Source organism: Mauremys mutica, chromosome 25 (genome assembly GCF_020497125.1).
Source record: "Mauremys mutica isolate MM-2020 ecotype Southern chromosome 25, ASM2049712v1, whole genome shotgun sequence".
NCBI lineage: Eukaryota > Metazoa > Chordata > Testudines > Geoemydidae > Mauremys > Mauremys mutica.
Genome location: NC_059096.1, coordinates 5,156,038 through 5,181,811, shown reverse-complemented (window position 1 = coordinate 5,181,811; position 25,774 = coordinate 5,156,038). Strand labels below are relative to the sequence as shown.

General features: G+C 53.2%; 1 protein-coding gene across 1 annotated transcript in view; it reads right to left on the bottom strand.

Moving 5' to 3' along the window:
* Nucleotides 1–3,546: 3,546 nt before the first annotated feature.
* TBKBP1 (TBK1 binding protein 1) overlaps nt 3,547–25,774 on the bottom strand; it is a 54,095-nt gene continuing 31,867 nt past the window's right edge. Inside the window, exons 8-10 of the mRNA XM_044999763.1 lie at nt 7,231–7,349; nt 6,072–6,796; nt 3,547–5,239 (exon numbers count right to left, since the gene is read on the bottom strand). Coding sequence (XP_044855698.1) covers nt 5,111–5,239; nt 6,072–6,796; nt 7,231–7,349 — 973 coding nt within the window. The 3' untranslated portion in view covers nt 3,547–5,110. The remainder of the gene's footprint in view (nt 5,240–6,071; nt 6,797–7,230; nt 7,350–25,774) is intronic.

Genomic DNA, 25,774 nt, shown 5'->3' with positions numbered 1-25,774 from the left:
CTGCGATCCTAACATCAGGTCTGTGTCGTGGCGAAAACACATGAGCTGGTCCATTCCCCAGCCCTGGGTGAGAGGGAAGCGGTGCGGATTCGATTCCCACCTCTGCCACTCCACTCACCAGCTGCGTGAACTTGAGCCTGATTTCGGTGCCTCTGTTTCCCACACCCGCACCAAGATTGGTCTGCAGGATTCTTCCCCATGATCCACAACACTTCCAAGCAGGGAAGGTTATTAGGCTACGTCGACACTTAAACTGCTATATCGGCACCGCTGTCACGTGTCAGTGCAGACGTCATTACAGCGGTGGGAGAACCTAGCGCTGTCTGTACCGGAGCAACGTAGCTGGGTCGAGCTATCTTTTTAGTGGAGACCTGGTTTTATTGTTTGTATTAGGGTGGTACCTGAGATCAGGGTTCTGTTGTTGTACTAAGGTGGAAAATGTCAACGTTGCTGAACATTTTTTGATTTTCTCTGGTGGAAAATTGAAAAGACGGATCCCCCGGAAGACGCTTCTCAATTTCACATGCCGCCTGCTGGGGGAAAGTGAAATTGACAACAGTCTTCACAAGCAAGCCTCGGGGAAGCCAAAAGATTCCGTTGTGGTTCTCCCCATACAGATTTTATCTGGAAATCCCTCCCTTCCTGCAAATTTTTTTTACATTTTTGACTTTTCATTCGGGACAGAAAATTAAACAAACAAAGTAAACTTTTTCTCAGGAAGGGGTTTCCAGTTTATGGCCACCTCTTGCTAAGTCCCGGAGACCATAAAAATTCACCCCACGCTAACATAGCCAAGACAGACCCTCATGAACCAGCTGTTCTCACATGGTGAATCAGGTTCCAGCCCACCCCTCTGAAGCCTGATCCAGTGCTCACTTCACGTAACTCCACGGACCTCTGTGGAGTTAGTAGTTTGACTCCAGTGTAAGCTGGGAGTGAATCAGGCCCATTCCCTTTCCCTCTCCAGTGATATAACCTCCCTGACAGCTAGAGATGGGCTTGAGCTGTGATCATGAAAAGGAGAGGCAGGCGGAGGGGTCATGAAACAAACAATTTATCTGTTAAGGGGTGGCTCCCTCTATCAAAAGTTTGGGAAGCCCTTCACTCCTTGCCAGAGCTGGAAGCAGAACCCAGGAGTCCTGTGCCTGGCTCTGTCCATTAGACCATATGTCCTCTCCCCCACAAGTTAAAAAATAGAATCCAGGAGTCCTGGCACCCAGTCTTCTGTTCTAACCACTAGACCACGCTCCCTCCAAAAGCCAGGAATAGAACCCAAGCGTCCTGACTCCCAATCCTCTACTCCAAGTACTAGACCAACACTTTGTCCCCGACCAAGCGGATTATATTATCCCGGGGAATTTAACTGCAAAAGTGAACAAGCCAGCACTGACCCACACGCCCAAAAGAGAAGAGATTTTGGCTGCCAACTGATGCTTCAGTCTATAGGTAACTTTTATTCGACTTATTCTGTTTCACAGAGCACAGGATCTCTTCAAAGAGAACATACACAAAAGGAAGATACATACAGACCAATGTCTCTCCACGTTCCCCTGAGCTGGGGTTCTCAGGGGCTCGTGTTTGTTGGGTCAGTCAAGAGCATGCAGCACAGAACAATGACTGACAGGCCGCTTGGATCTCCCGATTGGGTGCTCGGTTGGGAGAGGGGCGGAGATTATATCACATCACGTATTTCCGCTTTGGATTGTTGGACTAGACCGGGGCGCGGGTGTGGGGGGGGGGGTGGAAGTAACAGGCCCGGAGCAGCCGACAATAAATGACACAGCGAGAGCTCGCTGCAGACCACGCATGGGGGAGGGGTAGCGCTGGGCTCTTCGCACGGAGCCGGGCGTTGTCACGCCAGGCTTGGCGCCGCAATGCAGAACGCGTCAGAGCCCTGGAGACGGACCCGGGTGGCCCCGCCCAGTCTCCCCTCTCCATCATGTCTGCGTCTCGTTGGCTCTGAGGTAGATTTCATGTGGATGTGGGACAAGTGGTGTCAGTCGTGGGGAAATTAAATTGCTCGCGGGCACGTCTCTAGCCCTTGACTCCTCCCCCCCAAGTGCTGGCCCCTCCCCCTTAAAGTGACATGACTTCAATATGGCTGGAATCCTCTGCCTTGTCCTTGCCTGTGATCCACAGCTGGTGGGTGAGCATGGAAAGGAGCGATGCACCAGCCAAGGAGGACGGGGCCGGCTCCTCTGTCTGCGTAAATCGGCGTGGCCCCATTGCCGTCAGAGGGGCTACACCGATTCATGCCAGCTGGCCTTCCAAAGAGACCCCGGCCCTTTCAGCCCCCGCTGACGTCTGTGGGACTTGAGGGTGCTCAGAGCCTGCTTGGAATTTTTCTGCAATCTCGCAGGATTGGGCCCTGTTTGCCCAACGCCACGAGATGCAGCACGACATGAGATATGGGGGGGGCAGGGGGAGCCATGAGTGGCGGGGTGTTAGCCCCCACCTCCCCAGAATGCACAAAACCGGTTTGCATGCGTTTTCCCCAAGGCCCACGTCCCCGTTAGACTCGGGCACCTCACACGGGGGCACCGGCGTCAGCGCTGCTTGGAAGCGTCTGGAATTGCTCTCTGATTCATAGACTTCGGGTACGTCGACTCTGCGATGAAACACCCAGGCTGCAGGGCTATAAGACTGTACTGTAACTGTCTGGCGTTAGGCCGGGGTGCAGGCTCCGGGACCCCACAAGGGTGGAGGATCCCAGGCGTCGACACTACAGCTTTCTAGCCTCACAGCCCAAGCCCGAGTCAGGTGCCACGGGCCAGCCACGGGCGTTTATCTGCGGTGCAGACACACCCATTAAGGCCAGAAGGGATCAAAATGATCCACGCGCCTGCGCAGACCCGCCTCTGGGTGGCTTATGTGTCAGTTACACATAACGCAGGCCAGAGCGCCGCACCCAGTGATTTCCGCATCAAGCCCGTCAGTAAATTCATGGCCCTATAATTCCGGCATCCGTCCACCCCGGATCGCCAGCACCATCAGTCGGTAACGCACCCCTTGGCCACCCAACATGTGGGCTCAGAGGCTAGTCGTCACGCCAGCCAGCCCCCAGGTCACCCGAGCCACAGGCTGGCCCTGCTCTGATCCTTGTTAAATCACAAACCCTTCTTATGGCAATTTGGAAACCTCTAAATTCCAGGGGTCTCTCAGTTCCACGGACAAACCCCACAATCCAAGGCTGGAATACGAGGATCCACAAATGGAACAATTCCACGGAATTGTGGAATTGTTCCATTTGTGGATCCTCGTATTCCAGCCTTGTCCCCGGTCAGCTTAACGCGCCGGAGTGAAACGAAACGAGAACAGGGCACTCTTGTTGTGGAATAAAAGGCTCCATGCATGGGGGTTAATCGGGAACAACTAATACACTTTCCATTTACACTGTGCTTTAATCTGCATTAACCTTCAAGTATGGACAAGCCCTCCCCTTCTGAGAGTTTCCTCAGACAAGGAGCTCGGGATTCCCCGTGGGCCCGGAGAATCCTCACCCTAAGTAAACCAATTTCACACCATACCCACTCCCCAGCACAATTTGAGAGTGGGGCCCAAACCCTGCATCTGAATACCCCTTGAAATGCCAGGGATCTGGTCGCTCCAGATTAACTGTTAGTGGTTTCGGCTCATCTCTAGGCAGAGCATTGGGGTGAAAGGGCCGGTTCGTTATTAATTACATTTTCCACTCCAATGCCGGAGGGCGAACGCCACCTCCCAGCCCACAGCGCTGCCAAGAACGAGCGAGATTCTCTTCCTTCCCTTCCCCGACCCAGAGTTTGGACGAATGCCACCAGCCAAGGATCTGGCCCAGAGGAACAGCCGACGCCTACCCAGAGCAGCACTGCTACAGCTGCTAGTTTCATCAGCACCCTGGCGAATGACAAAGGAGTGGGGGTTTGCCCAGCACAAAAACGGTCTCTGGGTCCTGCTAGGAAAAACATCTTCACCGTACGGGCACTTCTGATGAACGAATGACTCCATGTAGGTCCATTGAGACAGTCCCCGCGGGGGAAAAGGGGGCAGCTGGCCAGTCTGAATGGGATTGGCGTAGATCAGTACCACGCAAAGGTGCTTAGTAAGGCCGGAGAGAGACAGTGGATCGTGGACCCACGCAGGTGACTGCTGCGGAATTAACACGATGCCGTCACGCCAGTGTCACAGGCCGTCACGGGACTGCGGGCAAGGTGAGGGCGTGACCACGACGCGGGACACAGAGAGGATCCTTGCTACACGGTAACTAGCTACTCAAAGCAACGTGTCAGGATGAAGGAGGAGTCAACGGTACGTCGAAGAGAATAGAAATACACCAGGGACGTAGCTAGGCGCCGCCGGAGTCAATGACAAAACTAGCCGTTGACTTTGAGGAGGCCAGGATACGGCCCCTAGCCGACAGGAAGTTCAGTGCAATATTATAGGATGTCCATGCTACACCTCTAGAAAGTGGGTTTCGTTTCTCATCAGCGTCACTGAGACAAGGGGTGGTGGACTGGAAAGATGCTTGAACTAGCAGCCAAAGGCCAAGGCAGGTTGGTTTGAAAGCTCTCGGGGACCCAACAGTGACCAAAGCTGAAGAGAACCAACCGCCCTGTAACAATTAAACCCCTGGGGGGAGAGACTCAAACTGCACCGAGATTCCCGCAGACAGGTGCATGGAAACTCTGTGCCTCTCACCGAAGCAGCTTTCAGAGTGGGGGTGTGGGGCGGGGGGGGCTCCATCCTCCATCAATCCTCCCTGAGATCATCCAGAGAAACCAAATGACACAGCCAGAGCTGTAAAGGAAGCAGGAGTAAACGACAAGCAACACCCTCTGTAAGAAGCCACCACCGACGGGTCTGCCCTCCGCCAGTGCCTGGACCGGAGCGTCCCCCCGTCTGGCACAAGCATCGCCAGGTATTGCAGATCCTGGGGGCACCGGGGGTGGGGGGAGAAACCCACTTAAAACCAATGTGAGGGAGGGGAAGAGGGAGAGGCGAGTCTCTTACAGTTCAGTCTTTCCTGCAGCTACTGAAGATTTGGAGGTATTTAGGGAGCCGTGTTGCTCCCCACGTTTTCATGCAGCATCCAAAGGGAGCCAGGGCTGTAAGGAAGTCGGGACGAGGAGCCTCAGATCTTACTGTTCTCCAGGTGCGAATCAATGTGCTTTATCAAAGCATCGTCCGGGTAGCCGATGGGGAACGCCAGCTGGCAGAGGGGGCAGCTTCGGATGTCGGAATCCACCGTCTCCATCAGCAGCTGCGGGGCGAGAAGGGGCAAGAAATGACCTTTCTGCTGAAAGGAGAGTCCCAGGTCCCTCCCCAGAGCTGTGGGGCCGGAAGCCCAGCTGATGATGATCAGCAGAGTTCCACTGAAGTCACTGGAGCAGCCCCAATTCACGGCCCCGGGAGACTGTTCTGCAGCCCACCAGGTCTCCCCCTCCGCAGGCTTTGCTGGGACCTTCAGCCTGAATTCCCCCCTCATTAATTTCAACCCACTCCTTGGGGGGTTATGCCCCACCCTCCCCCTCCTGGCAGCTTTCAAGGACGCAGAGTCGCAGGTGTCAGCTTCCCTCAGTCACTAGCGGGTGCCTCTCCCAGCACTTGCTGTCAACAGCTGGGGTCCACCAGGCACAGCTCAGCTCAAGGTTGGAAGCCAAAGGTCCCCACATTCCTTATTTGGTTACAGGCTTTCCCGAGGCCTCCAGCACCACAGTAACCAACTGCCTCAGCCATGGACTGGACTGATCCTCACAAGGTAGGAAAGTATCACAGCCCCCCCCCCCATTTTACTGATGGGGAAACTGAGGCACACAGTGGTTAAGTGACTTCCCCAAGGTCACACAGCTCGGCAGCGGCAGAGCCAGGACCTGAATGGAGCTCTCCCCATCCTTAGCCACAGGACCACCACTCCTCTTCCTCCCTGGGTCCTACATTCTGGGTCAGACCCATTACTGAGAAAAGAGGCCAAACATCCCCGCGTCCGGGGGTTCAGCTAGGCCATCCCAGACCAGGCTGGAGGTGGCACTGCTGCAAAGAAGCTCGCAGCGGGATAAGCAGTGGGTTAGGTAGTAACGGGGGCTATCGCTTACGTTGATCGACGGCCAGGACTGCGCGTGCTCAGCCCTGGAGTAGGAGGCAGCTGTCCGGTGCGTGGTGGAGTCGGGGATGGGGAAGCCGGCACAGAAAGAGGCGCAGCGGATGGCTCCCACCTCGGGACTAGGGGGGCTGGGGACGCTCCACTCGTCTTCGTCCGAGGACTGCTTCTCGAAGCGCAGGTGCTCCTCGAAGGCATCCCTGGTGCTCCCGGGCCCGCCAGCCCCCCCGATGTAAACCTCGCCATAGGGACGGTGCTTTGGCAGCGTGGAGGCTTCGGGCTGCAGCCACAGGGAGTGGCTCTGCCGGTAGACGGCAGCGTCGCTCACCTCCGAGTAGCTGCGACGCCCCTGGAAGCTGGCTTTGATGTGGTGGCTTGGGGGCTTCGAGTACCCCAGATCCATCATGTTCCTCTCGCTGGCGGGGGGCGCCCGGTGCTGGGAGGCGGGGGACGGGCAGGAGGGGGCCGGGGAGCGGCGCTGCTGGGCGGGGGACTGGCTCGGGGGGGGCGCCGGGGAGCAGCGCTGCTGGGCAGGGGACTGGCATGCAGGGGGCGCCGGGGAGCGGCGCTGCTGGGCGGGGGACTGGCTGGGGGGGACAGGAGACCGCCGCTGCAGCGCGGGAGACTGGCACTGGGGGACCGGGGGCCGGCCTTGCTGAGCCGGGGGCGGGCAGGGCGGCGCCGGGGAGCGGCGCTGCGAGAGCGGGGAGTGCCTCTGGCCTGCAAAGCAACGGGACAAAGACAAGCAAGTCAGCAAGGGGACACCGCCCCCCCGCAATGTGCACGCGCAGCACAGAGAGCAGTGCCCTGGGGGTGGTACCGCCGGGCAGGGACCAGCTCAGCCTACGCAGGCACCGGGACCGTCCCGATCACAGAAAGAGGCCAAGGGTGGAATCCAGGCCCTTGAGAGCCATCTCCTCTTCCGCCCCTAGAGGAGGCACTTCCGGGCCTGAGGCGCACAGGAAGGGTAGCAGGGAGGTCCCAGGGAGCGGGTGACGGGGTGACAGCCTGACCTCGGGGCTCTGCATCCCTCTCCAGCCCCTCTCCCCTTTCAGATCCCAAACTCCGGGCCCTTCTGGTCGAGGGGGACGGTGCCACTCCCCCTTGGAAGAACCGAGCCCGCGCAAACCCCTCGCCCCCGGGAACGTGCTCACCGCCGTTGATGGCCTGCTCCTGCAGCAGCGTCCGGAGGATCTGGCTCTGCAGGGAGCTGAGGGTCCGCAGCTGGCACAGCTCTTCGGTCAGCTCGGTGTAGGCCAGCGCCAGGTTCACCCTAACACAGGGCGAGACAGCAGGGCAAGGCATAAAGCGACCCCTCATGGAGACGGCCCCGCTGGGGACAGGGAGAGCCCCCCGCCCCGGCTCTGCTGAGCCGCTGTGACCCTCAACTGTGAGGGGCCATGGCCAGGGCAGATCAGAGCCAACTGCCATGGGAGACGGGGGCAGGTGCTGGACCCTGCTAGCAGAGGGATGCCTGGGAGCCTGGGGAAGGCCCCGGGAGAGCTCTAGGGCTCACGTCCATCTGATCTCCCCCCCAGGGCCTGCGATCCTATAGCCCGAGTGAAGCGCGTTAACACAGATCATCAGAACAAGGTTAGAACTAAACGAGCCGAGGCCGCTACTCATCACACCGACCAGCAGAGGCCAGGCTGTCTGTACCCAGCGGTTGTCTCCGGTCCTGTACTCTGGTTGGATGCTCTTTGGGGCAGAGACTGGCCTTTTGTTCTGGGTTTAACCAGACCTTAGCTCAACGGAGTCCTGGTCTTCTAGGGGGTGAGGAACTCGACATCGATCCCAGCTGGCGTCCAGTCCCTAGCCAGCCTCGCGGAGAGAGCCCTGAACATGCACCTTGCAGCACCATCACCCACATTATAAATCATAGTGCAGGATAGGGCCAGACAAACGCAGACAGCAGGTGCTCAGCTCCCTTTACAAACCAAGCCCAGGGCTCTAAGAAGGTTGAGCGACTTGCCCAAGGTCGCCTAGCAAGCAAGGATGGAACCCAGGCCTCCTGGCTTTCCCATCAAACAAACAACAATGCAACAGGAAAACGACGACTCTTCCCTCCCGCCGGGCTGCCGTCCCCGTCAACGCCTTTCCCGCGGCCCTGCCAACGTCGTCAACGCATGGAAGTCTCCCCAACAACTTCCGTGTTGCCTTTAAAAAACCCAGATTCGCTATGTTGATGTGAAGGGAGAACCTGTCTCGTGAGGTTACCGAGGGGCTGTCAGGCCGGGCGCGAGAGAGCGGCCGTGTTGAGCTGAGTGACTGTGACACCGAGGGGACCTGGGAGATGGCTCATGTAACAGCAGCGGACAGGTCCCCCCCCCTCCCGCCACCCCTAAAGAATCAGGGGTTGTTTTCACTCCAGCGTTCACAGGACAGATCCCCCTGCGAGGGGGCGATTGTTTGTTCTGACGTGCGGCCGGCGGGAGTGACAGGCGATGAAACGAAGGGCCCTGAAGGATCCGACTGGAAGGATTCTGTGAACAATGGGCACGAGGCGCACGCAGAGGAAACCCTCGTGAGCCCTAGAAGGCAGCAGGGAACCGTCTATAGCTCTCCTCTGTCAGCCCAGCAGCTACACTTCCTGGAGCTCCCCGGTGTCCTGAAACTCACATGCTCCCCGGTTCTTCTAGGGGGTGGGGAACTCGGCATCGATCCCAGCTGGCGTCCAGTCCCTAGCCAGCCTCGCGGAGAGAGCCCTGAACATGCACCTTGCCGTGGGTACGGATCGCTAGGGACATGCAGCCAGCCCTGACGTTTCCTGAAGGAGGCCGGTCAGACCCGCTCCTGCCCAGAGGTGGACGCCTCTGGGATCCATAAAGCCTGCGGCCCCTCGGTTTGGGGGAGGGTTTGTGGCTGTGCTGTCAGAGCTATGGCTGGTGGCGCTAGGGCTGTTACGAGACCCTTCCCAGCTGCTGAGCCTGCTCCTCTGGCCCCACCAGGGTCAGCTCATGAGAGCAGCAGCCCCCTTCCCCCCCAACCAAGCCTCCCATTGATTTCAACAGGCGCCGGAGTCGGACCCTTAATAACCTCATTAAGGGACCACTGATCCCACCGCTGGCAGCAGCAGTCTCTGGGGCCTTGGTCATGTCACTTAACCTTTCCGCCTTCCCTGTCCTTCTGCAAAATGAGGAAACTAATCTCCTGCCCGCAGCAGGACAAGGCAACATCGTTGTCCCCCCTCGGCAGATGGGGGCTCTGAGATTCGCTGCTGAGGAGACATACCCCTTGCCAACTTGCCCAAGGTCACAGAGCGAACCAGTGGCAGAGCTGGGAATCCATCCCCCTAAAGCCACCCCTACTCTCTAAGCCAGGGGGTGACCGCGGTGCATAGAAGCCTGTGACATACAGCAGGACAGAGACGGGCTCAGACTGAAGATGCAACAGGCTGGGTGTGAAAGAAAGAGACCCACGAATAACAAACAATCCTCACTCCTAGCTCGTCTCATCTCTAGATCTCCAAGCACTTTACAGAGGAGGTCAGGTTCATTCTCCCCATTTTAAAGTTTGGGAAACTGAGGCCTGGCATGCCCAAAGTCACCCAGCAGCCAAGCCGAGAAGAGAACCCAGGTCTCCAGTGCCCCACTCCACAAACTCTAAAGTCGTAGGGACCACTGTGATCATCTGGCTTGACGTCCTCGCCATTCGCCAACATAGGCCACAGGACTTCTCCGAAGTCCCAATCGCTCCAACCACGAGGCCACGCTGCAGTGGAAGGCAAGGTGAGGTGGAGAGGGGATTTCTAGGCTGGCTGATCTCACACAGGCCAGAAAGTTGCCAGCACTTTGTCCTCTCTCACTGACGCCCGAACAGCCGCCCGGATGCCCGACATTCGCCCGCAGCCCCATGAACATTTCAGACCCGAAATAGTGTGACCATTCGGAGCCCGTGTTTTAGCACAGGGTGGGAACCTGCCATGCCCTCGCTCTTCTGCTGCCTTCCAAAACAAAAAACCCAACCCAGCCCACCAGGCCCTGCTGGGGCGGGTCCCGCACTGGCAACGGCAGGTGAGCCGGTCAGAAAAAGCCCTGCCGTGTATGTAACCTTCCCTTCCTCCAAACTAACCTTCTGCCCCTCAGAGATCAAAGAGCGGAAACTCTCTTCTCCAGCTCAATCACTAGCAATGCAAATCAAACGAAAAGCAGCCCAGGCCTGGCAAAGCAGGACTCGCCCCTGCCCTCCCCCACCACTGCCTGGCACACTGGGGCATGACATAAGAGACTGGCGCCGTCCCGAGCCGGGGCACCGGGATTTTGGCCTCGCAAATGTCAGCAAAGAAATGAACCGGTTCCTGTAAGGGGAGGCGAAGGCCGGGGCTGAGAGTGGGGGCACATGTCGGTGGCGGCAGAAGAGAGTTGTGTGAGGTTTGTGCTTCTGAAGACAGGAAAAGTGAGTGTTTCAAATAAAGGCTGGTTAAGAAGAAAAGGCCCCCTGGGTGTGTGTGTGGCTGCAAGCGGAGGCTTATTTTAGAAGCAAGAGCGAAAAGAAAAAAAAAATCCCCCACCGCCTAACCAGGGTGACCAACCTCTCGGGGGGCCCACCCGGTGCAGGCGGCTCAGAAAGGCGTGTGGTTCTTTAACCTACGAGGTGGGTGCCACACCTCCAGCGACGAGCGGGACGATGCCCAGAAGCTGTGCAGGGAGGGTGCTGAGGCGCCTCCTTCCCGTCTTCCCCCCTCGCCAGAGCGTTCCGCTGCAGATTGTGGGCGGCGATAGGTGAGCCCCGCCTGGGCGAGGGTCCCCAGAGCCCCTGTGCCTGGATCGGGGACACTCAGCCCCCAATACTCGGCTTATTGCAGTGGCCCAAGAAACATCACCACCGCCTCACCCCCGGGCCTCTCTCCAAGCGGACTCGTCCTCCTGGGTCCCACCCCAAGGCATGAACTTCCTTCCAGAACACCCCATCCTACACGGACGCTGATCTTCCTCCGCCCAGTCCCCGGAGAGACCCCGGGAGCCAATCGGGCTTTCTGCTACCCCCATGCAAACTCAGCGCTTCCTCTGGCTCTGCCCTGGGGTAGTTCTGCCCTGGGCTTCTCGCTGACTGGCCGCTGCAACGGGCCTGCGTCACCGCTGGGTCCAGATCCATCCCCAATTCTCCTCTGCATCCTCGCCCCTGTGACCGACCCTCCCGCTCTCAGCTGGATGCCAGCGTCCGAGCTGCCCTCTTGAAACAGCCTCCCCAGCAACACCCAGCCCTGTGGCCACCCACAAGCCCGCCCTGCAGTGACCTTCATGCCCTGTCTCCCCTTGTGCCTGAACCATCTTCCTCCCCGATCCTGGTGCCCTATAGATTCACTCGGGCCCCGTGCAGCCCCCTCCCGAAAGCTGCTGTGCACAGCGGCTCAGACCTCCCCCAAACCAAATCCTGCGTGGTTCTGAGCACCGATTTCAGGCTGCACTCAGCACCTCGTGAGAGCGGCGTAGGGTGCCCTTAGCAACGCTCCGTGAACGATCATCAATAATGGCACAGCCTGCCAAGACCCCAAACAGCCCAGGCAAGCACCAGGGCCAGGTTTCTGAGCTCGAGCTCCCAGCACAGAGGAACCTCGCAGGGAAAGGGGAGGGGGTGGGAATTAAGTTTTCTAGATGACACCTTCCAAGCAACTGCAAGCCCTGGATGCTACCAGGAAGGGGGAAAGGTTTCTCTTTTTGAAGGCAGCTGCAGTGGAGCAGCCATGCATGAGGTTTCTGAAACCCAGGTAGTGTAGGATTAGTTCCAGCACCGATCAATGTCAGGCATCTGGATCAAGCTTGGAATTTTTTTTTCAAACCACCGGGAACAAGAGGAAGCACGGTGCGCTTCAAAAAAGATAGCGGGCTAGTGCTGAAACCCTGGCCTGGGTGGGATTTGCCCTGCATAGCTTAGGATGCCTTGCAGTTAAGACACTCTGGGTATGTCTACATGGCAAGCGGGGCAGTTTCGTTGCTGTGTAGACGTCCTGGCTCAGGCTGTAGGACGCTGCGAGGTGGGGGGGTTTCAGAGCTTGTCTACACAGCAGTGAAACGGTCCCGCAGCCTGAGCCCCGCAAGCCCAGGTCAGCTGGCCCGGGCCAGCCACGGGTGTCTAGGTGCTGTGCAGACACACCCTAAATTGGGACTCCGGAGGCTCCTTGATCGAGGTACCTGGCCGAGTTTTCAAGAGATTGCCGCTCAAAGGAAGGGCCAGATTCTCAAGAGATGAGTGGCCTTAATCCGTGTCAGCTCCCCATCTGGATAACAATACCTTGGTCTGTCTTGTCCATTGAGCTCTTACTAGGACTATGTACAGCACCTGGTGCCGTGCGGCCTCTCTGCACCACTGTAACAGAAATAATGAATAGGCCCTGCAGGATTTATGCCTATTGCATGTTGATTCCTTGTATATTCCATACCAAGGGTCAGGCGGTGGGAGTTAATTAATGGCCTGTGTTGGGATAGAGCGGACCGGATTTGTGCCTCAGGAGACAATGGGTTTTGAGGCACTTGTAGCAGACCAGATTCTGTCCCAAAGACGGACGCAGTCAAAGGTACTGCAGCTCCCACCAGGACACCTGTGGCCGGATTTTCCAGCGCTCAGCTCCCCGAGCTCCTTCCGGAGCGGTCCCTGCCTTGCACACCTGTTCCTTCCCCCCGGTGAATCAGAAGTCAAGCTGAAATTAACAAAGGAACTGCCAAAACCACAGAGCCCGCGCATGCTGAGGCAGGGAGGCGAGCTGTGTGCACCGAAAGCTGCCGAGGTGCAGGAGGCAACCGGTAGCCACGCTGCTGCATTTTCAGCACCATCTCGCTGAACGGCCGCGCCGGGCTCAACCCGCCACAGCGAAAGGGAACTTTTACGTGCATAAGGCGCGATCCTTTCTCCACCTCGCCCCGTGTTCGCAAGGCACGGTCTATTGATGGCAACAGCTCATTGCAGGGACGGGGGGGAGGGGGAAATAATGTGTTAGCTCCCTCCCCGAACAGATGGTAATGGCAGAAAGAAACAGCACCGAGATCTATTTTTCCACCCCAAATATTTCACAGCCTTTCAGGAAGTCTGATGCAGCAGAAAAGCTGTTTGTAATTAATCTCCTCCCCAACAGGAACCTTGCTTGGAAAACAGAAAATCTCGACAGTTTCTGAACGTGACCTCCCCCCCCAATATATTCATTTCAAAATAGAATATGGGTTTTGATAAGTAGCTGAAAACAAGAGATCTCAGAACAAACCAGCTCCAGAAGACCAGCCACCTCCAATCTCTGTATTCGTGTCCAGTGACATGGTAGAGGGCTATGACCATCTGTACTGAGGTAACGCCTAGAGACCCGACCTGAAATCGGAGCCCCGCTGCGCCAGGCACTGTACAGACACATAGAGCTGACATTCTAAAGAGGCAATCACCCCATTTTACAGATGGAGGGACTGAGAGAAATCAAGGGACAGATTTGCCAAAGAGGGCAGCCTACTGTGACCTGTGTGCGTCACAACGGCAGCTCTCGGGCATTGTTAATTCTCTGGCCCCAAAGGGAAGAACTGAGGACTTGATAGTCTGGCCCTAAATAACTCTGCAGTCAGTAGCAGCATTCAGCGTTGAACCTCAATCTTCCGAGTACGCGCCTACTGCCTTAACCACAAGACCATCCTCTTCCAATTGTTTGCTGCTTACAAAAGTACTTGTTGCTTTGCAACAGAATGAGATGTGACCCCTTCTTTCCTCGAGCGAGCAGCCAGCAGCACCGTACAACTATAGGAACAGCAGAATGGGTCTAGCAGTTAGCTGAGAAGGGGGAGCCAGGGCTCCTGGTTTCCAGTCCCAGCTCCGCTGCTAATTTGTCATGGCCACTTTGGGTGCGTTGTTTAAGATCTCTCGACTTCAGCTTCTCCCAGGGTCAAATAGGGGCGATAATAAATAAGTGATTGTTACTCATCTCACGGGGGGGGGAGGGGGGGGGGAATGAATCCTCATGCAAATTCCCACTAATTGCAGTAAAAGTTCTCAGCCCATTCTGAGTCAGAGCAATGGGCCATTATCTCCTGCCCCTCAGCACTAGCAGCTTCAGCGGAAAGTCTATAAACCCCCATACTGAAAAATCATGCCGTACTTTCCCATAAGAGAGAAGGTCTTCCTGACCCCAGACAGTCTGTGATTGACTCATGCCCTGAAGCATGGGGATTACTCCTATGAAGCATTTACCCCGTGTAATGGAACTGCGGCTATGCTCATTCTCCATGAAAAAAAAAGTTTGGCCATTTATTTTTTGGAATCCTTCTAAGCTCTTGGCTACGATAAATATCCAGAAACAGGAAGTTCCCTGGGTATAAAACCCAAAATGTTGCATTTCACTGACCCTGGACATCCCTTGACCACATATTATAGGAAAGGATAAATAGGAGCGCCTGATCTACCGTCTCGCTTCCATTCTTCATTTTCTCTCTCTTTCATGCCTCTTGTTTCTCCCCTCTCTAATTAAACAGTCCAAAGCTTTTCGTTCTCGCTTTCCCAGCCTCCGAACCACTGCCAGGGACCTTTATACCACTTGTACGTCTGTCCCATTATAGCAGGACCTCAAGGGCTAGCCAAGTTCAGGGACCCATGGTGGTAGGCACCGTCTGTACACTTGGCAAGAAAAAGTCCCCGTCCCCAAAGAATTTACAGTGTAAACAGACAAAGGGTGTGGGGGAAACTGAGGCACCAAGCAGGAAAGTGATGTGCCTAAAGTCACACAACAAATTATTTGCAGATGCGGGAACAGAACACAAGTCTTCTAAATCCTAGCCCTGTGCACCAGACCACAGGGCTAGGATTTAGGGAGGGGCTAGCTCAGTAGTTTGAGCATTAGCCTACTAAACCCAGGGTTGTGAGTTCAATCCTTGAGGGGGCCACTTAGGGATCTGGGGCAAAAATCAGTACTTGGTCCTGCTAGTGAAGGCAGGGGGCTGGACTTGATGACCTTTCGAGGTCCCCTCCAGTTCTAGGAGATAGGTATATCTCCAATTATTACACATTGTCTTACTTGAAAAGTGATTTATCCTGGTGTCAAAGCACCTTCAGAGGGTGAAAATACCAGGTACTAAAGGACTCTAATCTAGGGGAGAAAGGCATAAACGGGGACCCATGGATGGAAGCTGATGCTGGACAAATTCAAATTAGAAATACAGCACCAATACTTAACAATGAAGGTGATTAACCCTTAGAACAGATGCCCAAGGAGAGTGGTAGATGCTCCATTTCTTGATGTTGTCAGATCAAGACCACATGCCTTCCTGGAAGGTATTTTCCACTGGTGTTTGCAGTGTTGTTGTAGCCGTGTGTGTCCCAGGGTATTAGAGAGACAAGGTGGGGGAGGTGATCCCTACTTTTCAAGATGGAGGGGTCTCAAACATGCCTATCGCAACGTATGGTGTACCTCATTCTACGGCATTAAACGCCCCAATAACTATGTGTGCAAAACTAGACAATCACTACACTCTCAAAAGAACTCGCCCAGAAAAAGGACCAGAGACAAAAAACCACCCCGGTCCCCTGTGGGTGAACACTCTTCCCAAAGTGATCACTCCATCTCTGACCTCTCAGTGCTCATCCTCAAAGGAAACCTGCACAACACCTTGAAAAGATGAGCCTGGGAACTTAAATTCATAGTTTTGCTAGACACTAAAAACCACGGCCTTAATAAAGACACTGGATTTACGGCTTATTACAATAAACTATCTGTAACTAACTCACTCCTCCCTTTTTTCGTCCTATGTCTGCAGAGGTGTTAATTTAGCCACTTCCCCTTAGAATATGTGCTAACTACTTATGCTAAACAATCTGTTCTGTCTTGTATTTAGCTGTGACACTGAGTACCTTTCCCAGATCTGAAGAGGAGCTCCGTGTAAGCTCGAAAGCTTGTCTCTTGGCGATAAAAGATATCGCCTCGCCCCCTTGTCTTCCTGAAAGATATGCTTCCGGGTGTGTCAACACTACGCACCTTTTAGCGATACAGCTACAGCTGAAAGGCACGGAGTGTAGCCGGCATGGAGTGTAGCCGCTATATACCGGCAGGAGAGAGCTCTCCCACCGACAAAAAACTTCCACCTCCAATGAGCAGCGGTAGCTTTGTCAGCAGGAGAGCGCTGACAATGCCGATAAATATCCAGAAACAGGAAGTTCCCTGGGTATAAAAACCAAAACGTTGCATTTCAGCAGGAGAGCGCTCCTGCCGACAAAGCGCTGTTCGCGCCGGCGCTTTTCGTCAGCAAAACTTTTGTCGTTCGGGGGAGTGTTTTTTTCACACCTCCGAACGACCGAAGTTTTGTCGTTCCGGTTCCAGGGTAGACAAAACCTCAGAGTCCAGCGGTACTCAGACCTCAGGGGTTCAGTAGCCAAATTAGTGATCAACATTCCCCAAAAAAGAGTCAGTCGTGTGATCATTGTTTCATCTACTATTAGATATATAAATAAAAATATACATACGCACAGCAAAATCACTGACCAAGTATTACTATTTTAGCAACTACAATTGGTTGATAACAGAGGAAAAGCATCCTGATTGGTTAATAACTTAGATCAGTTAATCATTAAATCACACGGTGTTTTAATATCATGTCCTGCAAAGAGCCGCAGGCGACACATTAAAGAGTCGCTTGCAGCTCAGGAGACGCAGTCTGAGCAGCTCTGCTTTAGTCAAAGGCCTGGTCGACGCTAGGAAATTAGGCTGGTGTAACGTCTCTCACACCTCTGAGCGGTGCAGTTAAACTGACCCACGCCCTGGTGTAGACAGCACTAGGTGGATGGGAGAATTCTCCCGTCGACCTGCTACCGCCTCTTGGGGAGGCAGATCACTTCCGCCGACGGGGGCTTTTCCTGTCGGCGTAGGCAGTGTCTTCACTGAAGTGCTTTGGCTGCATCGCTGCAGTGTTTTAAGTGTAGACAAGCCCAAAGAAGTTATTGGACTCAAGAGAGGGGAATCTGGGTGAAACGTGAGGGCCCGGTCAGCATACATGACCTCACAGTCCCCTCTGCCCCTGAAATCGACAAATCTATGAACACAGAGGCCATGTCCTCTCGAAAACAATCCCCCACGATCTAGCACACCCGGGCCTCCTGAATACCACAATTTGAGTCACCAGGAGTTCAAGTCAAATTATTTTTTCTCGGATCGCAAGATACAAATCAGCGGGAAGCAGCGCGCTGCCGATAAGCTGTGGCAAGTTTCTCAATACAATGATTTGCCCCCCCCCCCCATTCTCTCTTTCGCACACACGGGCAGCATCTCACGGGGTTTGCACGCTGCCGGGCTGAGATGGGAAATCAGGCAGAGGCTGCAGCTGCGCTGGCTCCTACGCGCTCGTTTTTACTCTTTTGTTATTTTGCTTCTGCTTCCTCCCCCAGTCCCACAAGCCTCAACCCTTTTAATAAAATGCTGTGGTCAGCCCTTCCCCGGCCCCCACTCCCACACATCCCCCTCCCCCACGCCTCATGCTCTCTGTCAGCAGAGAGCACAGCGGTGGCCCGTGGGCGTGGGTGGCAGAGGTGGGGGGGAAGGGGACGAGATGTTTAGCAAGGAGGCCTGGTTTCATGGGAGTGTCTGGGATCCAGGGGGGGCAGAAGGGTCATTTACACCCTGAACAGCTGTGAAATGAACAGGAAGGCAAGATTAAGGGAATCCAGCCCGCCCGCTCTGCGCTCAGGCTGGGTTTGCCAGCAGGGGGCGCCGCTACTGATCAGCCGCCAAGTGGCTACCACAAAACTAAGGCCCGTGGTTATAGCAGATTGAAAGAGGAAGGGGCGCTCTCAGCGTGTCAGAGAAGGAGGAGCGTTGCTCACCCAACCCAGGGAGTCATAAAGTTTAAGGCCAAAAGTGACTCCCCAGACCATCTAGTCTGACCTGTGCATCACAGACCACCAACGCCAGCCAGCCCCCACCCACCCACCAAACCCAGCCACCGCCAGGAGATCAAAGCACTACACAGGAGACAAGACCGTTTTGTGCCGCAGGCAGAGAACAGGAGGGGCCGAGGCCCGTGCAGTGGTAGAGAAATAATCCTGGCAAGTGACCCACATGCTGGAGAGGAAGGTGAAAAAAACTCCAAGGTCGCTGCCAATCTGATCTGGGGGAAAACTCCTTCTCGACCCCACATGTGGCGATCTGGGAGACCCTCAGCCTGGGAGCAAGACCCAGCCAGTCAAGCCCCCAAGAGAGAAAATGCTCAGTGCCATCTCAGAGCCCTGGCCCACCCCGCCCCAGGTCCCATCTCCAGCTGGGGCCATCTCTGATGCTTCAGAGGAGGGAGACAAAAAAATATATTGGGAGGAGGGAGGTATTCCTTCCTGACCTCTGCCGGCAGCTGGCTGAAATCCTGAGCTTTAGATACGTAAGACATCAACTGGAAGTGAGCCCTGGCCGCCAGCATCACAAGCAACCTCATCATACAATCTGTCCAGCTTTCTCTTCAAACTAATGAAGTGGTTTGTCCCCACAGCTCCCAGTGGGAGACTGTTCCAGACCCTCACTCCGATGGTTAGAAAGCGGAGCGACCCTCAGCTTTTAGCAGAGGTGAGGGGGCCTGTGCTCCTTACTTTTAGTCCCATCCTAGGGCAGGAGTAGTTGATGAAGAACCTACTGTTTTAGCAGGGAATGAGGAAGGAAGACCTGGGAGTCTGGTCGGCCCATTGTAAAGGCTGGGAGGGGAGGTCTGCAAATTTTAGTCCAGAGTTTGGGTTTTAACCCCTTTCCTCCCACGCTCAGAGCCAGGCCCGGCTCCCACCCAAACCACGTTAGGAAGCGCCCGTTTACGAAGAAAGGTTCGGCGGGTCAATAGCGACTGACGGGTGAATGAGCAACTGCTGCTCCCAACTGCCTTCTCCCAACTGCCAACTCTGCTGCGCATGCTTTTAAGGTGCAATCGCCAGCCCCCAAGCACTGCAGGGAGGGAACCAGGAGCTGAGAGGCAAACGCGCCAGGTCATTTGAATGGGCTCCCCTATTTACGCCCAGAGCGAGCGCATTGAGAGTGGGTTGGAAGGATTTCGTGAGAGAAGAAAATGCTGAGCAATCATTAAGAGACACTTTTTGGAGCGGGTGCCAGGGTTGCATTAGTGCCCTAGATACAAAAATGACACCCCACCCCTCACCCTCCTATTATACAATGCCTATCTCAGTATTATCAATTCTCCAGCTTCTATCATGAATCTCACCATACCTGGCTGTTTGCCTGACAGCCCCAACTTCTGGAGTCAGGTGAATATGCAAGAATCTCAGCCTTTATTTATTTTGCTTGGAGTTGGCACTCTGGCTCTCTTCTACCTCAGAGGTGGCTGCATTTCAATGGTGCATGTCTACACAACAGAGACACTGTCTAACATGTAGCGCACTGAACAGGGATTCAAGAAACCGGGGTCCTAGTCCCATCTCTGCCACTGACTTGCTGTTGGGCAGGAGACTTCACTTACGCTTCCCCTTCCAGTCTCCACCGGCCTTGTCTATTTAGACTGCCAGCGCTTTGAGGCAGGGACTGTCTCTCATGCTCTGTTATGTACGGGGCCCCGATATCAATCGGGTGCAACTGAAATTGATGTACAGTCCGTAAAGTGCTTTGGGTTGGAAGGTGCTGTGTGTATAGAAAATATGTGCAATGAAGTTACTTATTTGGGGGGTTGTTTTTTTTTAACTGCTGTGATTGTGATGAATATCTGCAGTGCGATATTGCAGCGTCAGAGGTTCCTGAAGCTCTGCCTATGAGACTGAAATGAGGAAACCACCGAATTAAAAGCTGGTTGCCTCTAAGGCTTGCAAAGGAAAAAAAAACCCCCCAATTTAAAAAAAGAGTCTCTCTTATTAAAAACAAAACTGCTGGCTATTTCGAGGGCTAATGCTTCCTTCTGCAAAACGCGGATCACCTTCCGAGGAAATTGGAGGAGGTTGCTAACTAAGCCCAGGGAGAGGTTTATGTGCTAATTTGAAACCCATCTCTCAGCAATGAACTTGCCCCATTTAGGGGCCAAATTAACAGCTGGGGTCAATGGAGTTACACTGATTTATAGCAGCGGAGGACCTGGTCCAGTCTTCTGAATCCATATGTCAAAAGAAACAGCCACTGAACCAGAAATGCCAGCTCCAAAGATCCTTCATGCTTTGAGCCCCAGATCTGCTTCCAGGGCTAATAGATAGGGCTAGGATTTAGGTGACCTGGAGTCTAGTCCTGGCTCTGCTACTGGTTTTCTAGGTGAACCTGGGCAAGTCACTTTGCCTCTCTATGCCTCAGTTTCCCCTTCTGTAAAATGGGGCTCATGCTACTCAGCTCCTTTGTAAAGTGCTGTGAGATCTGATGATGAAAAGAGGTAGTTAGGAATTATTATCCGACGGATGTGGCCCAGTCACCTGGCATCTCTAATGAGAGACGGGCCCAAACACGTGTTTCATCTCCAGAATTCTGCTCTGTCGTCATGTCATTGATTTTGCAACGAAAGACCCATTCCCTGAATGCTTGATTGCTCAGTCCAGGATTATGGCTGGAGCTCAGTCCCGCTGCAGCATCACCAACCCCAGGCATTCAAAACTCATGACCCAGCCCCTCCTCCTGCCCCCAAAATCAGGAGACTGGCTTAAAAATCATGAGATTTTTAAAAAAAATAAAAGTTTTGAGTTCTTTTACTTTGCCTGCTGGTTTGAGCCTTCAGTGTGTCTCCTTGGGTCAGGTACTTCAGATTCATAAGTGCTAGAAATTTGCTGGGGAGAGGGGGATTGCCAGCATGTATTAGGATTCACACTCCCCTGGCGTGCACCGTGTAGACAAGCCCCTGGGTTCTATTTGCATCTTTGCCACTGGCCAGCGGGGTGAGTCTGGGGAAGCCACTTCCTCTCCCTGTGCCTCAGTTTCCCCATCTGTAAAATGATGTTAACCTCCTTTGTAAAGGGCTTTGAGAGCCACCCATGACAAGTGTTTTAATAAGAGTGAGGTGCTCTTATTTCATTGGCATAGCAACATCGGCAGAATAGTCACACCTTTTACCAACGTAGTTACGCGGGTCGAACATCTTCAGTGCAGATCAGGCCCAATAAACTGACGCAGAGGAGAGGCAATGACTTGCCCGTGCTGCAAACCAGCGGCAGAACCGCAGGTAGAACCCAGGAGTCCTGGCTCCCACTAAATCAGTGGGAGTTTTGCCATTTTCTGGTGGGACCAGGATTTCACTCGCTCCACTGAGCAGCGCAGCTTCTGCTATTGTACTCTGCTCCCTCTCTCGTCCTCGAGAAAACAAACAGGGGGAGGGAGAGGGGAAGGGATTGGAGAGGAGTTTCTGCCTCCCTGGAATCAGATACAAGTATTACAAGCACTGACCCGACAAAACTATTGTTGGTTTCGCATTGCATGCCAGGGGGGGGATGCTCTATCCCTATCTTGCAGAGGGACAGTGGAGTCGGCGTGATGCCCGTGGCTGGGAGTGCCAAGCGGCTGGCCCCTGTGGACACAGAGCCAGGTGCGTCACGCTAAGGGCAGGTGGTAACGTGGCGTGTCACAGCCCCGGGTACGCTGGCAGCGTCACAGCGACGGTTTCGTCTTCTCAGTGCTGTAAGACTTTGGTCTCGTTCCAGTTGTTCGTCTTGGTGCGGGGGGCAGCGGGGTGGGATTTAGTGGCCTGTCGAGAACCCTTCTGACCTTAAGCTCTACGACCTTTAGCCCTTGACCTCAAGGCAGCATGCAGCACTAGAACCCACCCTGCTTTTGCTGGCCGAGGTGATGCCTCGGCCAGACCAGGACAGGTCGGGGAGACATTTCCACTCTCCCCTGCAGGCCGGCCTGCAGCAAGGCCCGTCCCCAATTCCCCATCCTAGGCAGCATTATCGGGGGGCGGAGGGGAAGACGACCTACTCAAGAACTGCCAGAAAGCCAAGCTGGCGTGAGTGAGTAGCACTCCTGCCAAACAGCACAAACCCGCGCAAAAATAAAAGCACAAACCACAGTCTTATCTACCATCTCAACATGGGGGGTGGGCAAAGCAGCAGCCTAAGCCAGAGCCACTGGGGGTAGGGTGGGGAGGGAAATGGCCGAGAAGCCCACCCCGATGGGATCGGGAAGCAGAAAGTGCCATGGGCCTCTGTGTGCCTGCCAGATGGAAGAATAATATGATTATTTTTTCATTATGTTAGGTGCTGTACAAGCACAGAGGAGCCATAACAACAGCTCTGCCGCAACCCACGCTAGGATTTCAAAGTGCTCAAGAGACATTTGTGAAGGCAGGCTTGGCGGGTTCAGAGATTTTAGAGCCAGAAGGGACTGTCTGATCATCTCTTCTGACCTCCTGTACAACGCAGGCCAGAGAATCTCACCTGCGTCCAGCCTATTGCACATGGAGAGTCGCTATCAATTCTCCCCATTTCATAGAGGAAACCGAGGCCCAGAGCAATTTAAGCGATTTGCCCAAGGTCACACAGTCAGGACTCCTGGGTTCTCCTCCCAGCTCTGAACTCATTTAGTGACTCCAGGAGAGTTACTTCCGGCAGCCTCGATTTCCCCATCTGTAAAAAGAGGATGCTGCTAACAAGCCAACTGTGGGTGCGGGGAGGGTTAATTTGCTAATTAGGGACTTGTGAAATGTGCAGAGATCCCTGCAGGGTGAAATGTAGCTTTCTGCCCATCATCGGCATCCATGGGAGTTTCACGTGAACAGCGGCAGGAGAACAGAACCATCTGCAGGGACAGCTTCCAGTTCTATGGCTGACACTAACTGGCGTCTAGAACACGGCTTCCACCTGGAAGGAGCCCAAAGCACTTTGAAATCAGTTCCTAGCCCACCACTGAATGACAGCTAGCCCTGGAATGAAACACAGTGACCCGGCCAAGAGTTTAGGACAGGAAGTGCAGAATACTATATCCAACATAGGAATTCAGGGAGGTGAAATGCTATTCCGCAAGGCAGGACATCCGTGTTTAACATCCCCTCCCTTGGAAGAACCACAAGCAGTTGGGATGTTGGTGTAACCTCACGTCTGAAAGACAGGCACCATCCTTAACCCCAGACCGGGGCCCTGCCTCGCTGCCCATTCCCAGTGAAGAGTATCCCATGCTGAACTGCAATGATCGTTCCTTACGCCGCGCCAGAGGTCTCCTATCTGAGTTCTGTCTCAATCTCTGCCTGCTTAGCTTGGGAGCTATAACAGACTCCTAATACGTGATGGTTCAGATGCAGCATGTATTCCTGGTCTCCCTTCCATTGCAAAAAAAAAAAAATTGCATTATTCAAATCCTCTCGTATCTCCCCAATCCAGCCCAGTTCCCCTTCCCATGCAAATGAACCTGGTTACATTTTTTTTACCTAAAGATTATTTTATACGTCTCTCTCGTGTTTGTTTTTGCAAATGGATTTCCTTTGCAGCACTTAGAGCAAGAAAACCAACTACAAAATGCAAACGTACAAGAAATTAAAAAGGAAGAAAGCATTTCCCAGCAAGAGAGTCTGAAATCAAACTGACCTCTGCAGAATGCCAGTCAGTCAGAATCAAAGAGTGCAGTTCAGGGGAGTTGGGACCGATCTTATTTTAAACATAGCAATACTAAGGTACAAGGTCTGATTTAGCTCCCATTGAAGTCAATGAGACAAAAACAAACAAACAAACAATCATGGACTTCAGTGGAGCAATGTCAATTTATACCAGCTGAGGATTAGGCCCATGGATGCCACAGTTAAACTCCTATAAGCACCAGTGCACACGAGTAGCTTTACTCACGTGAGAAGCCCAATTGACTTCAGTGTTTTTCACCAGTGTGATGTCTGCAGGAGCCTGTAATTGTAAAATTTACTCCTGAAGGCTCATTATTTTTCCATTAGTAACTTTTCTATAACCTGTAAAAAGCCTGTTTTGATATTCACGATGTGCCTTGCACTTTGAGGGGGCCAGATTTTGCCCTCAGTGAAATTCACGTCTATGGAGACAGTGCCCAGGTGCACCAGGGTAACTGACAACCGATCTAGAACTGAGCCCATGCAAGCAAATCCATTTAAGAACATACTTAGCCGTAACACGACTCGTCCTATGGAAATAAATGGGGTACTTAAGCTACTTAAGCATGTGCTTAAAGGCTTTTTTGGATCAGAGCCTTCAAAGGAAAAGTTACAATTTAATCATTGCTACTATTTTCCATCTCTGCTACTTCTTAACCGTGTGGCTCAGAGCCACCTCCACCTGGGTTCTACATTTGGAACAAGTTACGAAACAAAACGTGCATTACGTTTTCGAATAAACCTGACTGCCTGTCCAAACTCGGAACCACCTTTTGGCCAAACTAGAAAAGAAAACAGGCTGGAAGAAAGACAACAAACCCAAACAAAACACGACAGCTTTTGGGAGCGTTAAAATTTTAGGCGGAGATAGAACATTCTGTTTGTAGTTTAAGTGACATTAAAAATGTGTTTACGTTTACATCAGATGTAGCTCTTAACACTGGGAGTCTGATTCGCCATTTCTTCTTACGTGAGTGCAAAGGAAGGGTAAAAGCTTTACAGTTTTGCACTGATACAAATGACAACACAAGGTGCAGAGGAATGGACAGAAAAAGATTTTTCTCAGAGCAAATCTGCAATCTTGTCAATTTCTTTGATAAGCGTGTATTGCGCTCCCTGTTATATTTTGTGTGGTTTTACTAAGATCCTTAGACTCGCCAAACAAATTAATAAAGAAAAGACTGGATTTTTAGCTGGAATAAACTGATGTAGCTCTGTTGACTTCAACACGAGCTGAGGATCTTCAATGCAGTGCTGCCAATTTACAGGATTTGAGGATTGGACTCAAAATATCATTCTTTTACACAGGTATTCTGTTTGGGGGAGATTTCAGAAAGTCAATGGAAGTTGTGTTCCTATATCCCGTAAGGGTTTTGCAAATCTTCTCAATCTTCCATTCAAAGAAAAATATTGAAACAGGAGAGTGATGCAAATCTAAAACTCTCTCTGCCCCTACACTAGAGAGGCAGAATGACTAAGTCGGCTAAAAGAAAGAAAGAAAGAAAAAGTCAGCCAAAGATTAAAAATACAGATACTGTACAGTTCACACCCAAAAGAGGTGGAAAAGAACAGGTTACAAAAATGAGCCTTATTTACAAGAAAAGAGAACTCTGAGGAGGTAAATTATGTTCCAAAATTAAAACCGAATCTGATTTTTCTTTACGGGGGAGTGTGAGTGGGCGTGTGTGGCTTCTAAAAATAATGTTGATTTATTTCTCTTAAAGCAAAAAAAATAGTCGAATTTTGGTTGCTTGCACTCATCATGCAAGGGGGGAGCGGGGGGGGCTCACTGCACAGTCAAAAATTCTGGAAATTTAGCAAGTGACCTGACACGAAGGGTGGGGGGGGGGAAGGTCCTGCATTGCAAAATGTAGGGCATCTTTCTCAAGCACATTGCCAGGGAGGAAGGAAGGCGTAGTGGTTAAAACCCCACTCTGGGAGTCCTGAGATGTGGATTCTATTTCTGGCTCGCTGGACGACCTTGGGTCACCTATCTGTATCTCAGCGTCCCCATCTGCTAAACCGAAAGGATATATTGATCTACCTCCCAAGGGAGTTAAGGGGTTGTCAGTACTGATTAACCCTCACCACCCCCACCCCTATGTTCCAAAGAAACATGAGTCAGGCCTCAAAATTCATGACTGGCATAAAAATCACGAGGCTTAAAAAATAATAATAAACATGGGTTTCATTTTTATTTGCCACCTGGCTTTTGAGCCTTTAAGATACACTGCGGCCACAATTTCAA